The sequence below is a fragment of the Pyxicephalus adspersus genome, chromosome 9 (genome assembly GCF_032062135.1).
Source record: "Pyxicephalus adspersus chromosome 9, UCB_Pads_2.0, whole genome shotgun sequence".
Classification (NCBI taxonomy): Eukaryota; Metazoa; Chordata; class Amphibia; order Anura; family Pyxicephalidae; genus Pyxicephalus; species Pyxicephalus adspersus.
The window spans coordinates 7,640,998-7,657,768 of record NC_092866.1 but is presented as its reverse complement, the minus strand read 5'-3'; the positions used below and the strand labels follow the sequence as shown (position 1 = coordinate 7,657,768).

Genomic DNA, 16,771 nt, shown 5'->3' with positions numbered 1-16,771 from the left:
ATTGAATTGATGTTTATATATTTGAATCATGTTAATAATAATTATTCTACTGTACAGCTTGGTAAAGGTTCTCCATATGTTCCTTGAAGAAGCCTATTGGCGAAACGCGTCGGTATACAAGATGTTCTTTCACTATTTCTTGAATAGGGATATAGAGAATAGGGACCCAGCTTTTCCTTGTATCATATTTAAATGTTTTTGGGTGGTTACTAAATAGTTAAGTTACATTACGGGAGCCACTAGCCCCATAAAGCTTCTTCCCATCCAGCTTAAAAAAAATTTCTTGGGAGAATATTGTAACAGGCTCTATTTTTATACCCTTACTCTAATTTTCTGCACAGAGCAGTTGTCCAAATCCCCAAATATAATAGGAAGTACATAAAATACGATGAGCCTGATTTAATTTAAAGCTTTTTAATCTTGGAGCACATAAACTATCATGAGGGAACCTGGGAGATCCACCTAACCTGTTATGGATCTGCTCCAATTGCAATTGATTTTTAGGAAATCCGTTCTAGGTTTGTGGGATCACTCAGGTTTCTATTTAATAGTCAATCTTCTCCAGTTTTGGAGAGCTTTGATAAATCAGGGTCAATGCTATCATTAAGGAAACAGGCGAGTCTGCCCGAGGACAATTGTGTGAGAGGTGTGGCTATTACTCAGCTCTGCCAGCACAAACCTCTGCAGGGGGAGAACAGGAAGGAGCATTTTCTTTAAAGATGAAAGTATTTGGAACCATTTCCAAGCAAAACGTACTAAAAAATCATGACATGTTGGATGTTGGACTAGAGATAAAAAGGTGTAAGACTTTAAACTGGGCTTGGAATGTATCTCTCTTGCCTCTTTATATTTTTAACATAAAATAAGATTTTGCAATCATGGACCTTATGCCCTAATTTTTGTTTTGTTTTTTTTCCCCAGCAACCAGCAAGCGTTCCTACTGGAAAACGTCCCCTGCAAGAACAGCACATGCTCACGGGTGTTCGAAGTCCACTGGGAGCTCTCCGACCTAAATCAAATAAAAGACGCGGTGGTGGCGACATTCTTTGACATTTACGAAGACGTGAGATCACTTTTGCTACTTTTAATTGCCACGTGCCTCTCTTTCCTTTGAATTCGCACTCCCAGCTTCTCTCTAATGTCAGATTGTTGGAGCCAGGGGTAGATAATGAAAGCAAATGACTTAATTAGTCAGAGACTTTGAGATGCACAGTCAGATCAAGCGTGATTCATGAAACCGCCACGTCTCTCTCTGATGCTGTGGCACACAATCCAGCTCATTGGGAAGATCTCTCGTTACCGAGCTCTGGGTCTGAAACAAAAATAGCATGTTCCAGAGGTCACCGGCGCTTTTAATGGTTTGTACAGGTTTCAGGCCTGTGGAAGACTTTCGGCTGCTGAGCGATTTAAATGTATGCTTTGATCTTTGATATCAAGGGAAGGGGATCATTTATTTTCGACAGGCAAACATGACATGCTGCTGCTTTTTTTAACTGAAAGTATAGTGGGTTTCCAGCAAGCACATTTAGGTTGTTGTTGAAGTGTTAACCTTTTTGACGTTATTCATTTATACAAGCTTGTGCTCCATATTTATTTATTTTAGATTTGAGATGTGGAGATTAACCACTAGAGGCAGCGCAGCTGTTACAGTCATTCTGTCTAACTCAATGTTTCTCTACCAGGGTTCCTCCAGAGCTTGCTCGGGGTTCCTTGGCACAATTTGTGCCTCTCTGATCAGTTTAGGAGACACCAATGATCTTTTTGGCTATCTGTAACAGTGTAAAAGGCATTCTTTCCACTGACCACCACCCTAATGTACTGTGAGCTGTGGATATAGTATTTATTATAAGTAAGGAAGCCTTCTCTCCCCTTCCCTTGTATTGCAATCATTTGTCGAACGAGTGCTGTACACATCAGATTGTCATAGGATACCAGCCCGGAGGTGTACATGTGTACGGAGCCTAAGAGTGACATTCCTCCTATAGTTGTGAGCTGTGAATATAGAAATTATAGCAGGTGTTTCCTGAAGACCTTTTTTTTTCAAGGGTTCCCCTGTTTTAAAAATGTTAAGGTCTAATTGAAGCTGATCCCCATTCTTCTCTTCAGGCTTGCACAGATGTACCGGCTCCTCTCCTGTAGTAAAATAGCTTACTCCGATTTCACTGCACACTGTGAGCTTCTTACAATGTACATTAGAAGCTTGGCAAGTCCAATTGAGCCCACCTCATTTTCTGGCTGGAGGATGTCCATCATCATCTGGAGCAGTGCTTCTCAACCTTTTTAACATAGAGGAACCCCTTGATATAACTTTCAGTTCTTCAGGCAACCCCTGCTAAATTCAGAAAACCGTACGATAGTGTATTGGTCACCAGGAAGAATGCATCTTACATTGCCGGCCATTGGGAAGAATGTCCCCCTTACAGATAACCAAAAAGATCTTTGGTATGCCTCAAACTGACTGGACAGTCACAGATTGCTCTTTGCTTAAGGAACCTCTAGCAATCTCTAGAGGAACCCTGGTTGTGAAACATTGATCTAGACCTTTCCTCCCCAGCCTGTCCTGATCCTACGGCTAGATTATAAAAGAACAGCAACACTCGTTCTGTCTCTCAGCTTTTCTTCATGCATCAGCATGTCTTTTATCGACATGCGTGCATCATGATTGGTCCAAAGCACTGGCCCTTCCTTCTTTTATTGTAAAAATTCTAAAAAGGGCTCTACTTCCCCTTTGTTTTCATAAAAGACAAAAAAATCCCAAAAATGTAAAACACGGTTGGCATTTGTAATTTTGCGATAAGATCCCTTTGTATTGGCTGCTCCACGATTGACACATCTTCCATACCCAGAACAAGGTTTTTTGTAACAGATGAATGTTTATGAACTTCTTCTCATATCTACATACAACCCCGGGGTCATACGATCCTATGGGAAGAGGTGATCGCCTGGATTGGTTATTATTGTTAATATAAACAGGATTTATATAGCACCAACATATTACACAGCGCTGTACATTAAATAGGGGTTGTAAATGACAGACAGATGCAGACAGTGAGTCACTGTAATTTCAGGTCCAGGGTCAGCAGTTTCTGAGATATCAGCTCAATCCATGCTTCCTTCTGCCTGCAGCAGACTGATGACATTATCTCAGCCTAGACAAAGTCACTGAACTAGAGGACTTCATGATGGCCTATTAACTATATTAAACATGACTTTTTGAAAATGTAAATGGTTAATATCCATCGTGACCAATAAGGAATTTATTGCATATAAATATCCTTCTTTTTATTCAAAACCAAATTCCAAACAACCCCGGATTTTGTAGCGTGTTTCTTTTTATTGGACCGAGGTCATGTAATAAACATAATGCGCAACTTGGGCCATAATATACTTTTACGTATTAATTAAATCCAATTCATTACCACTAACTATTATATTTCATTACGTTATAAGAGCGTAATTACACACGGTTCATTTTATGGCACCATTTTGCCGCTGCAGCTTTTATGTTGGAAGATTAGCTGCGGGAATATATCACCTCGGGCACAAGAAAGAGCTTGGCCATGCCATCTCCTGTCACAGTTATCTGCGACGCGGCAAGGGTTAAGAGGAGGGATGGATTTTAGGATGCAGTCTTAAATAATTAATGACATAAATTTATTAGCAGTGGCTCCATCAAGTCACTTACGTCCATGTAACTTTTAATAAAATCTGATCTCGAATAATTAACTATGCCACTCTGTAAAGTGCCATTACTGATGTTGGTATCGCTGGAGACATGTTGATCAGCTTTTAAGCAAAATATCCAGTTTGTTTATGTTCCTTTTCTATTTACTTTTTCACTATGCCAAATGTGAACAGTTGATGAATTGGAAATCCTTCTTTTAATTGCCTCTTTCTTGAACTATAAATCTGCTAAATGCATCACAGGCACATGAAAAGAAAAGCCTGCTTTTTGCTTTGTATGCTGTAAAGAAGAGTCTTTTCTCTCTCTGTGAAAGCAGTGGTCTCTTTGTAGAGATCCTTTACAGCCACCGGTCCCCAACCACCAAGTTATGGGCTGTACCAAAACAGGCTGCAGCCGTCCTTGTCAACAGGAAGGATCTTTGTCCTCGCTCCTGTTTTTTTGTTCAGCTGGTTACAAAAGGCCAGCATGCATGATTGGTTAAACGAAATGACAGAAGGGAGAAGCCAGCTAATATGATTGGCTAAACAAAAGGACAGGAGGATAACATGTTAAAATTGGCGACCGCTGCTTTATAACAAAGCTCTGTGCAGCATAGTGGCTCAGAGGTTAGAATCTCTGACAGAACACGATCTGCATGGGGCTTGCAGGTTCTGCCTGTGTTTTCATGGTTTTCTCCGGGTACATCTAGTGACAAGATAAGGGACTCTGTAAAGCGCTGCATAATAAAAACTGTGTTATAATAATAATAATAATAATAATAATAATTGAAAGGGGCAGCACAAAATACAGATTTGTTATGTGAAAGAAATCAAGTACACCTCTATATTTACCACCCCTTTAAATCCATAAAATAGGTATTAGGTGTTCATGATTAGGACCTGCTTCTGGAATAACCAGATTTATTTAAACCCTGAATATTAAGTGTCTGGTGTTTGATATTCTATTGGCCTGTGTTGTGGCAATGTGCCAAAATTAAAATAGCTCTGTATGGCCCTGCTTGTCTTGGAGTCTTCCAGGAGATTTTAAACAATTACCTAATTATTTGAAATCAATTCATTCCACTCTAAGGAACAAAATCTGCAAGTAGTGTAAATTTCAAGCAACTGCTAATTTGTCCAGGACTGGCCAGCTCAGGAAATGCAGCCAAGAGCTGCCTATGTAATGCTAAAAGCAGCTTTCAACAACCCCAAAATTACACTGCAGGGTCTTCAGGTAACTCATCTAATTGAAAATGTATTGGAGTTGTGCCATGAAAAAGCCTTTGCTGTCCAAGAAAACTATTAGTGCAAGACATTTGCCATTCAATGTGTCAGGCTAAGATATTATGGAAAAATGTGCCACGGTCTGTAGAATCAGAGATAAAGTTGCTTGGCCAGTAACCATAGACATGATTAGTGCAAGGAAAGCAGTCCAGGAGAATAACCTCATACCAACTGTAAAGCATAGTGGTGGAAATGTCATGGTTTGAGGTTGCTTTGCTACGTCAGAGTTTGCTATTGTCAAACTATAAATTCCACATTGTATCCATATGTGCTTAAAGAAAATGTAAGACCATCCCTCTGAAATTTAAAGTTGAACCAGGAATAAATCTTTAAAAGCATCCATATTTCTAACTGTTAACAACACTGTTATTCCACCCTTCCCCTCAGGCACGTTGTCTTGGTGTCACCTTTGACTCTGCCCTCTCATTTACCCCTCAAATTCAGAACATTTCCAGGTCCTGTCACTTTCATCTGCGCAACATCTCCAAAATCTGCCCCTACCTGTCCCCTGAGACCACGAAACTCCTTGTACACGCTCTTATCATTTCTCGTCTGGACTACTGTAACCTCCTCCTCTCTGGTATTCCACTAACCCGACTCTCTCCTCTACAATCTTTTATGAATCCCTCCACAGTTATTGTCCCACTTACATTTCTGACCTGGTAAAAAAATATTCTCCCAGCCGCTCTCTCCACTCCACCAATGACCTACTAATGACTTCCTCACTCATAACCTCATCACACGCACGTGTACAAGACTTTTTCAGAGCTGCCCCAACTCTCTGGAATGGTCTTCCTCGTCCTATTCGGCTTGCTTCTACTTTCTGCTCATTTAAAAGAGCACTCAAAACCTATTTTTTCAAACTTGCCTACCCATCTTCTTCTGTCTTGAAACCACCACTACTTCCCACCACTACATATCTCCCATCCTGTTGTGTGTAAATTCCTCCACCTACTAGATTGTAAGCTCTTCAGGGCAGGGTCCTCTCCTCCTGTATCACTGTCTGTATCAGTCTGTCATTTACAACCCCAATTTAATGTACAGCGCTGCATAATATGTTAGCGCAATATAAATCCTGTTTATTAATAATAATAATAATCCTTGCAAATTCACCAAGCAGTGGCTCAGAATTGAGTTATGGACTGTTAAAATGTGGTCAAGGCATTTAAAATGGGTAGTTTGTGTAAGGAATTCCACAGTTATCCTGTGGAAGCCTTTTGCAGGAGGAGTAATAAAACTTGAATTGATTTGATTTTAGAGAGTGTTTGGGCAACCACAAAGTATTAGACATCAACTTCTTTTGAGTTTGGAGTCTTTGAACAGTTTTATTTAGGATGTTAGGATGCCCCAACTACCACCAATCATGATCAGGGTCATCATAAGGTAGCAAGGTGGCTCAGTGGTTAGCTCTATGGCCTTTGCATTGCTAGGTCCCAGGTTTTATCTGCATGGAGTTTGCAGGTTCTCCCCGTGTTTGTGTGGGTTTCCCCCAAGTACTCACATTTTCTCTCACATTTCAAAAACATTCACTTAGGTTATTTGGCTTCTTCCTAAAATTGACCTTAGACTGTGTTAATGACATATGACTATAGTAGGGACATTAGATTGTGAGCTCCTTTGAGGGACAGTTAGTGATAGGACTATGGACTTTGTACAGCGCTGTGTAATATATTAGCGCTATATAAATACTGTGTAATAATAATAAAATCATAATTTAGAGATCAATTTTCTCAAAACCGATCTTTTAACATAACTGCCTTTAGCTAAGATAGTCTGTAGAGTATTCTTTGGGTTGTTCAGCATTTAGCCAATCTATTTTATGCTCTGTCTTCTTGTTAATCATGTCCGGTTTTATTTTTTTTTCAGGGAATTCTGGACATCATCGTACTCAGCAAAGGAAGTTCCAATGACAACTCCATCCACATCTTACAGAATAACTTTGAAGCCGACGCTTACTTTGTCAAAGTCATAGGTAAGGAAGAAATGTTGTCATTCCTTTTATATAAGTGATCTATGTAAATGTATGCTTAATTAAAACAGCCAAAATGTTGTTTCCATGCCAACCAGAAACAAGCTACTTTTAATTTTCAACATATGTTCAGAATGGGGTGTGAGACCTTGTTTTTAAAGCGCATATGTCACCTTGCCTCGTATTTACTTTTACAGTTTTCTCTGTCCCAATTGAAAACCACCCACATACATCATTCCTGAAATACGGCAAGAACACATTGCACTTCCTGGAATAAGATTGTAGGGAAATCAATAATGTGCCATAACCGATAAAGACCAATTACAAGCTAAGACAGTGGGTTTAGGAAAGTGCAAGCTGAACTGTGCAGGGATGTTTTAATATTCCTAATTCAATTATTGAGTAATGTATAATGATTATGTATTAGCGCTTCGAACCGATCTTTTACAATATATTATTGTATATAAATCTTATAATATATATGTATATATCGTCCCTGTAGATCCACGAATGAGGAACGATCATAATGAAAGTGAAGGGCAGGGAGCGCAGCAGGGTGCCACTCTGTTGTTCTCCCCCCTCCCCTTTCCATAGAGCAGATCGGTCCTGTATGTATAGTGCTCGATAATGCATTGTGCAGTCTTTTGGAATGGATTGTGAAAGTTCCTTTGCAACGACAATTGTCGTTAATTGTACACATGTTCGATTTTAAAAAGACAGAAAGCTAAATGAAGGAGCGATGTACATACATGAACAACGTTGAGCTACCGCTGTACACGTCGGATTCTCTTCGGAGACTAGCTCTGAGGCTCGTATCGAACGAGAATCATCTGACGTGTGTACGTAGCCTTACAGAGCCTAAGTAGATAAGCTATTTCCCTGCCAACACTTTGCAGAGAAGATCCCTTGCTTTGTCTGTGTAAGCAGTGCTTTGGATTGTGTTGCACTGCACAGATGTGAATGAGACACATACACACGTCAGATGATTATCCTTCGATAATCGCATCAGGGCTGATATCGGATGAGGATTGATCATCATGAAAGTGAAGGGCAGTGAACGCAGCAGGGTGCCACTCTGTCGTTCTCTCCCCTCCACTCTCCATAGAGCAGATTGCTGCTGTATGTACAGTGCTCATTCATGCATTGTGCAGTCTTTTTGAATGGATTGTGAAAGATCCTTTGCAACGACAATTGTTGCACGTGCGTATGCAGCATTAGGCTGCATACGCACATTAGATTTTTATTGTACACACGTTATATTTTAAAAAGACAGAAAGCTAAATGAAGGAGCGCTGTACATACATGGACGACGTTGAGCGACCGTTGAACAAGTCCGATTCTCTTCCGAGACTAGCTCTGAGGCTCATAACGAGCGAGAATCATCTGATGTGTGTATGTAGCCTTACAGAGCCTAAGTAGATAAGCCAGTTCCCTGCCAACACTTTGCAAAGAAGATCCCTTGCTTTCTCTGTGTAAGCCGTGCTTTTTTTGCAGCAGTCTGATATGTCCCTTGCTATGTCGCAGACAGATTTTTCCAGTATATAAGGAGCAGATTAAGGTGAGGATTCAGTGGCCACAACATCACTATTCGTTACCATAGGGTGAAGAAAGCTTTTTGTTCAACTGGATGTACTATATGACACATCTGGAAGCGTTGGATACCAGTGGTGCTTATATATCTCTTGGCAGCAAAGAATTGGCTTATCACCCCCTTTATTCCCCCCCCCCCCCCCTTTCATCATCTGGATTTTTGCACCCCTTCCCTGTCTCTCATCCCTTCTATTTTTATGTAAGCCTTTCATATTCACTCAAGCATTTACAAAGAATTCAAAACACTACAACAATAAAATGAATGCTGGTCTTGCTTTGAACAATCCAAGAAAAGGAAAACCCTTATCAGTCAACGATGTCTCCACTAATTTGCTGATCAAAAACTTTGCATTTCAGGCAAAATCATGGAGTTCCATTGAAAAATGGGGGTCTTATCGCAGCATGGCAGTTTAATCAGACGCTGCCTGCCTAGTCTAGATGTATGTCTTGGCATGGAGAAGAATGTGCTCCTAAACAGATGTTTAGCGAGTATTAAAGGAGCCGGGGAGAAACAAGGAGATGATAATTGGTCAGCTCCTGCAAAGCTCTGACTTCAGTTTCACAGGCAGAAGGCTGAATTTTTCTGAGTATGCAATCCATCATCAGGGCCAAGGCTACAATCTGCTTTATTTGACTTGCATCCTTTGACCCTTAGCTGCAGTGTAGATGTAAGTCCCGGGATGACCCGGGACTTGCAGGCTGCAAAAAAACTTTGAACCCAATTTCAAAATACAATGAGTATCCAGGTGCGTTCTGTGAGATGGATCTGGATCGTTTATGTTTAGACACAGATGGTTTATTAAGTTTATTTAACAATAACTATTTGCTATTTGATTTTTTTTTGCCCAACTTAATGCCCTAATTTACATCAGATTTTTTTAAAATTAAAATTATTTTGCCATTAGTATAATTATTATTTTAGAGCAGATATGAACTGAAGTCAGAGCAGAGTTAAATGAAAGATCCACTTACATTGCTTATTATTAATATTTTTACTATTACACAATACTTGTATAGCACCGACATATTACGCAGCGCTGTGCAAAGTCCATAGTCATGTCCCTTAAAGGGGCTCACGATCTAATGTCCCTACCTCAACCAAATGTCTTCAATACAGTTTAAGCTCAATTAACCTAACTGCATGTTTTTGGAGTACTCAAGGGAAACCCATGCAAACACGAGTAGAACCTGCAAACTCCATGCAAATGGGGTGTCCTGCTGTGATTGGAACCTAATACCCAGCAATGCAAAGGCCAGAGTGCTAACCTCTGAGTCACTTTGCTGCCCCTATCCCAATTTCTAAATCCTATCCCGGACACCAGTTAAACCCCTAAATCTAAGTCGAAAGCATAAATCTCATTTATACATCATGTCAGGTAGCTGATTCAAGGAGGAGAATCAGTTCAGTAGACTGGCCTGTAGCTTAACCAGTGCTGGGACCTAGCGCTGTAAAGGCCAGAGTGCTAACCACTGAGCCACCATGCTGCCTATATACCATTACAACTGAATATATAAGGGTAACTAAAGATGACCTCTGAGTGTGTATTTTTGTATCATATACCCAGGTTTGATAGGCTCACAGTAGGGTGCACAAATACCGTAACTTCCCATTAATTTGTTTCATGCAAAGGCAAAAAATGTTGCCATCCCTCTTTCCATAACATCGGTGAATATGATCGCAGATATTTTACTAAACAGTATTTTCTGTTTCCATTTTCTGCACCAATTTCTCGTCAAATCGTGCGTTCAAGATGAGATTCCCTCTGGCTGATGGCAGAATTAGAAATTTTTACTATGTTTAGGCATTTTTAATGAAGACAGAGCACGCATCAGTGAACAAGTTACGGTCTGTCAGATAACCAGTTCCGGGGGAGGCAGCGCGCTTCATCCAAGGTGTAAAACCTTTCTGATAAACCCATAAAGTGTTTCTATATCCAGCCTGGAGGAGTGGATAAATGTGTTCACACGTACTAAATCCGTAAGAATGAATCTTCAATCTGTGTTTATCTACCTCTGCTGTATGGGCCAATATGAATCTTAACGTAAATCCGCGGTCATGCTTTGTGACCCCGAGTGCAAAATGAGACATCTGTAGGCACTCTCTTCCCAGATCCTTTTATCTTTATCAATAAAAAAGATGTGAAGGGGAGAGGGTGATGTGGGCAGTGATTCACAGTTTTGTTAAAGATAAATACCTTATAGAGTTGCTGAATTTTAGTGATCCCTTGGCACTGTGGAAATAATAAAGTGCCAGATTTTGGCAAAGACTAGGCAGCTGGAGCAGCATGATTTATGGACCTGGGGCCAAACTACATAATGAAGGGAGACCTCTACTTTACAAAGAAGAGTAATGTTACTCTGGAAACCGGAAGCTCAGAAAAAGGTGGAGAGCTAAGATGTAGCCATCAATACTACCTGTAGTCTGCCTACATCTGATCTTTCCCCATTGTTAATCTTTTTTTTTTTTTTTTTGAATTGTGTGAAAGAGAAAAAAGTATTCAATTTGAACAAACGGCAAGAAACTTTCTAGTATGTAAGGGTGCCTAGGCATTCCTTGCTTACAGCCTCATAGATATGCATCTCTATTGTGAGATCTAAGGCACTGCTGTTTATACAGGGTTACCTGTTTTTGCTTCCAGTGTGGGAGCATAAAGCGTATGGGTCTGGAGACTCTGGAGGAGGATACACTTTCATCAGTAAAGCCGAGTGATCCAGCATACCTAAAATGGTTTTCCTCAAAGTTATATGCTATTTGCTAGCAAATGTTTTGAATCCTGGACCAGATCCATTCCAGGTTTGCTGGATCTCCCAGCTTCACTGATGAAAGTGTATCCTCTCCAACCTTAGAGAGCTTTAGTAAATCAGGCCCTATGTGCGGGTAGTGGAGCCACTTTCACATGACAAAGCACAGGTTAGAGTAGTACTGACAGTGTAACAGTGTACGAGAGTCACAATATCACCAGAACAGAATTTAGATCCTTTGGCAAATAGGGTAATTCGTATAAATGTATTTCAAACCTGAATTTAGATTTTCTGGAGTTAACCTGCAACTCTCCAGCCATCAGTGGAAATGGCTCTCATCAGATTGGAAGAGCTTCACAGTCCAGCTCCTTCCTCATATTCCCAGGCCTCAAAGCACAGTAATTAGAGATAATGTATATTTTTTTGTCTCGCTGGTGCTTCTCTAATGTACGTTTCCATGACACCGCTTCATTAACCTGAAATAAAAGGTGCTAAAAATATCGAAGGTCAAAAAACTGACCATCTATAAATTTGGCTTCATAATTGTAGAAAAATGTGTCCGGGGACACTGACCTTACCTTCATTTACATTTTAGCAGTTGTTATGTCCACACGTCCTAGTTTCCGGGTGGTTGGGAATTTGCAGGAAAACTCTACTTTTGGTCTTATGTTCTGGAATGTCTTTAAAAACTGGAATATTCATGTGTCTTTAGCCAAAATATTTTCTTTTAGTGTTGGATAGAGTAAAGAAGGGTTTAACTTCTGTAATTTTTGTACTGCTGAGTATATGGATGGTAAAGTTTGTGTCCTTTACACACACATTTTGCTTGTACAAACTTGTTTGTAATGCCAAAAAAGGTCAGCTTGCTTTATATCCAAAAGTCATCCTACAGACTACTTCCCTGCCTTGCTGACCATCACTCAGGATTTCACTCTCTCCCCCTCACAAGCAATCCCATGCATGTGACACCATGGGATGGATGGGAGAGGTGGTGCAGTAAGTGCTGCAGTGCATTGTTCTTCATTACTTTTATTCTAATTATTAGCAATCTTCCCTGCCATTTTCCTGCTGTCATTGGGACTGTGCATAATACAATTAAAAGAAAAGCTTTCCAGGTTCCTTGGTAAGTGAGGGGGACATCAGCATTAAGACCGGGGCCCCAAATTTTGCAGCTTGCTGAGGTACATTGGCTGCATTCTCCCTGGCTGGTGGTTATTTCTGCCTCTGACATTAAAGCCCGGTAAGTCTTTTTTTTAACTTTATTTTACACACTGGCATCAATGGACTGGCAGGCAAGTGAATCTTATAATTGTACAGAAAGTCCAATTCTTTTAAAATGTGACAGCACATCGCAATGCACTATAGTTAATTGCAGTGTGGTGTGATACTCAAAATTGCAACGTACACCCTTTTCGCCAAGTGCACAAACAAAACACTTTGAAGATCATTTTTATATGTTTATTCATTGCAGTGTATTGCTGGCCTACAGCAAATGCATCTCAGTCTTCATAAATATAAAAAAATATGGTATAAAAAAATAAATAAATAAAATCAAACCTTTTTGTTCTGCAACTGCATTTGTTTAATGAGTTTTTTTTCTCTTCACAGTGCTCAGTGGTATTTGCTCCAATGACTGTCCCCAGCAAGTCAAGGTAGGTACTTTGGTTATACAATCGTATTGAAATTGAAGAGTCGTTCAGAGTCAGTCTGCACTGATCAGCTAAACATATTGGCGAGTCATTGCAATCCCAGATCCACACCCATGCCCTCCAAGATTTTTGAAATATAAATTTGAGTGGATCGTTTAGTGATCAATAGTTAATGAGATAAACCTGATTAAGGGGTTCAATTTATAAAACTGTGAATTACATTCATTAAACATTCAAAGTTTTATTGAAAAACTCATGGAGCTGCACAGTTCTGCACCAGAGAATGTGTGGGAAATGTCAGTTTCTCTGCTTTATAAATAGGAAAAATATTTCACACCATATTTACATGGCACAAAATATTTGTAAATTAATCGTTAACGCCTATGAAAGACTAGCTTCAGTGGTGAGGTTGTGGTACATTTAATGCTCCTCTGTACCAGGAACCAATGCCTCTCGGGAGAAACTACATGGTAGCATTTCCCTGCAGTAGCCCAATATGAAATTATAGGTATTGGTCCTGCTTACTGCTGCCAGCTGTCAAGAACCAATGCTGCGGCGCGAGTGTTCAATCAAGGTGCCAGTTTCGTGGGATTGTGTGAAGAGGGTCTAAACCTGCCCTACACCATTACTTTTTGGGGTTGTTTTAGGAGAGACTATTAAACTGATGTGAACAAAATTGCAATATATTGTACAGTATTCTCCCAAGAAATGTTTTCAAGCTGAGTTGGAAGAACCTGTAGGCGGGGGGCGGAACTTGTTTTATAACCCAACATTTTTAGTAACCACCCAAAAACAGCGGTGTGGTTACTGAAAAGTGCCGGGTGGTGCGGCCAGCTAAAAGGCACTCAGGAGGACACTGTTGTTTTTAGGTTTTGGGCTCCCCCCTTCCAATATTCTAACCAGGCGATTCTGCAAGTATCACACTCCTTCCCTAGAGTGACAATGAACTGTAAAGGAGCATCGTTGGCACCCTAGGACAGGAGTACAGCACCCCTTCTTTAGGAAGCGCTTTAGTTCCCAGACAAGCCAGTAACATGGTATGAGATTTCAATTCATCATTGTCAGCTACTATCAGAGATCCCCAGGTATTTTTGTGCACAGTTTTGTTTTCCTACCAAGATATAATAAAATGCTTGATCTGTATATTTACCAGACCAAAAGGGAGCAAAAAGACTTCATTGTTACGGTGTTCATAAACTTTAGGCCTTGTAGATTTTACATAATTTGAATTTCTATGTAACGACCTATTTAAACTCATCTATATATAAAATAAAACAGATTTAATTTTATTACCATTTACTATAATAGCTTGCTGCAGTTTTACTTAACCATTATCACTATTAGCAGATATGGTTATGCTTATTAAAGTTTTGTTTTTTTTATTGTGCAATTGTTTTTACAGCTGCGTGGGATACAGCTTGCATTAGTTTATTGCGCGTTGCCTCGTTAATATTATAATATTATATTAATACTACACTTATGCCGCCACCATCTCTCCAAAATGTGGTAACGCTTCTGTTATTTCCAGCCAGAGACCCATTGCCATTCCCTTATGGGGGTTTCCTAGGTAATTTTTCTTTCATAGCAGCTCATCCCAGCATGGTTAATATTAGGGAATGTAAATGTTATTTGAAAAAGCTAAAGACCCTATGGAAATTATTTTTATGTGAAAAAATAAAAATTAGAGCAGAATTCTTTACATCATCATTGTTTGAGCTGGTAATACTAGGTAGATGATATCTGCTGTGCTGAGGTTATTCTTAGTCAGATTTCTCAGGATTTTAACAATGCATCTGTGTTGGACTTTTACCTCCTCTCACTTGAGTCCATACAGTACAGCTTCTGGGAGCTTCATATTGGGAGCAACATTGCAATGTTTATCTACCCTTTATCTCAGGCTTAAGAGGTTCTTACCTGAATACCCACCATATGGATATTCAGGTAGTACTAGAGTAGGAAACATACTGATAATGTTATGCATTGATTCCTATTGTAAAACTTATCGAGAGGTTTTGGAGGAAGAAATAAAAGTAGAAAGTGGATAATAAATATTCTCATTACTGCAGTTTTTCATTAGACGTCGTCTGCACTGTCTGTGGGTTAGGGCCAAGTCCTAACTTCTATTTCTTTAGAAAATGTCTCACGCTGCAATACTTTCCTTCAGTCCAGGGTTTTCACCTGCAATACCACTTATTCGCCACAAGATTTGCTCATTCTTCCCAAAGTTAAGACTGAAATACCCTCAAGATGAGCAAAGTTGAAGTATATGCTCCATCTTTTCAGGAAGATGGAGCACATACTGTGGGTGTCATGATACCACAAGTCCTCCACCCCTGTACCTTTTATTCACTTATGTCAGTGTGTCTCTCTGGCCTGGAAGACACAAGAGTAAAAATTATGGAGATTGGAGTTGGACTTTAAACATAAACAATAGATTAGATATAGATTATTACAATCAGCTTATTTTTGAAAATGATATCAAGGTTTGGAGACCATGCACAAAAAGCTTTATTTGCAGATTCTGCTTCCTATTTACAGTGCTTTACAGTGACAGCTCCTTACTTCTTCTCGTTTATATTGCAAGTCCATGGTCTAGTCTTAATACAATGAACTCCCCAGATTTTATTTTCAAAGTTGCTGTTAGCAAATCCATTAGAAACATTACTTTAGGAAATTTGCTTAAAACATTATTAATAATATTATTATTAATATTAAACAGGATTTATATAGCGGCAACATATTACGCAGTGCTGTACATTAAATAGGGGCTGCAAAAGACCGACAGATACAGACAGTGCAGCAGGAGGAGGAGGGGACCCTGCCCCGAAGAGCATACAATCTAGGAAGTGGGGGAATTATCACACATCAGAAACGGTGATCTCTAGTCTTCAAGACTGAATGCAAACCACAAAATAATCATGAATCAGGAATGTGGGAGCTATGTTACCTCTGAAATGATTTGCAATTTGTTTTATTCAAGCTGATGTTCTAATTTTGGTCTGCTGCAGTTAAGAAATGCATTTGGACATGTGCATGCCTCCAGCCTGTGGTTGGACAGTAAAGCAGGGTCAGTCAACTGATCGGCCATCTCACTTTTCAATCTGCTGGCTTCTTCTATCAGTATGTTACTTTTTGGTGCCTGTATGCTGTAGCATACCATATTGGCTCCTCGCTCCTTCAGCTTGTGGCTCCACTACTATTCATGTGGCTGATATGAGGACAGATTCATGTACTTAGCCCTGTTCCATTTTTATTTAAAAATTATTTTACATCTGCCCAATGTTTCAATTAAAAGTAGAACTAAACCTGTAATACTCAACTATACCATACTATTTTGTTGCAGGGTGTTGCTATTCTTCTTCTTTTTGGAAACAATATTCCGCCATCTTGATTGACTTTGCCGTGCAGACACGCATGGGTTCATTTTTTGCCGGCTTGTTCAAGAGAAGCTGGGATTGCCGGATTTACCTAGCATGTGTTGAGCTGCACATGTGCAGCTGAGCAAAATTTGGCAGACAGGTAAGAAGAGTTATTGCAGAAGGTACATCCCCTGTCTCTTCCTGCAATAACCGCCTGGCTGAGCGTAGATTTTTCCAAACGGGACTTTGGTTCTACTTTAAGGCAGAACAGAGCTACAGCACCCTAAGGGTGAACTTTATTTTAGGTTCAGCAGTTATGGTGAAATCACATTGCATTGTATGTGCATAAAACCTCAGCGGACGCTTCCAAGAAACCTTTTCTTTTCTTTTTTTTTTTTTTACAAGCGGTGTCACCGAGGTCTACTAGCAAAGCCGCTGAACAATTGATTTTTCTGACAGCATGGATCCCGAAACCCTCGCCGCACTCGACTCCCTAGCTGGGTTCTTTTGAAGTT

At 39.9% G+C, this 16,771-nt stretch overlaps 1 protein-coding gene across 1 annotated transcript in view; it reads left to right on the top strand.

Annotated features, from left to right (window-relative positions):
• The window catches only part of ITFG1 (integrin alpha FG-GAP repeat containing 1), a 161,101-nt gene that overhangs the window by 103,475 nt on the left and 40,855 nt on the right, over positions 1 to 16,771 (top strand). Inside the window, exons 11-13 of the mRNA XM_072422463.1 lie at positions 922 to 1,063; positions 6,814 to 6,919; positions 12,857 to 12,900. Coding sequence (XP_072278564.1) covers positions 922 to 1,063; positions 6,814 to 6,919; positions 12,857 to 12,900 — 292 coding nt within the window. The remainder of the gene's footprint in view (positions 1 to 921; positions 1,064 to 6,813; positions 6,920 to 12,856; positions 12,901 to 16,771) is intronic.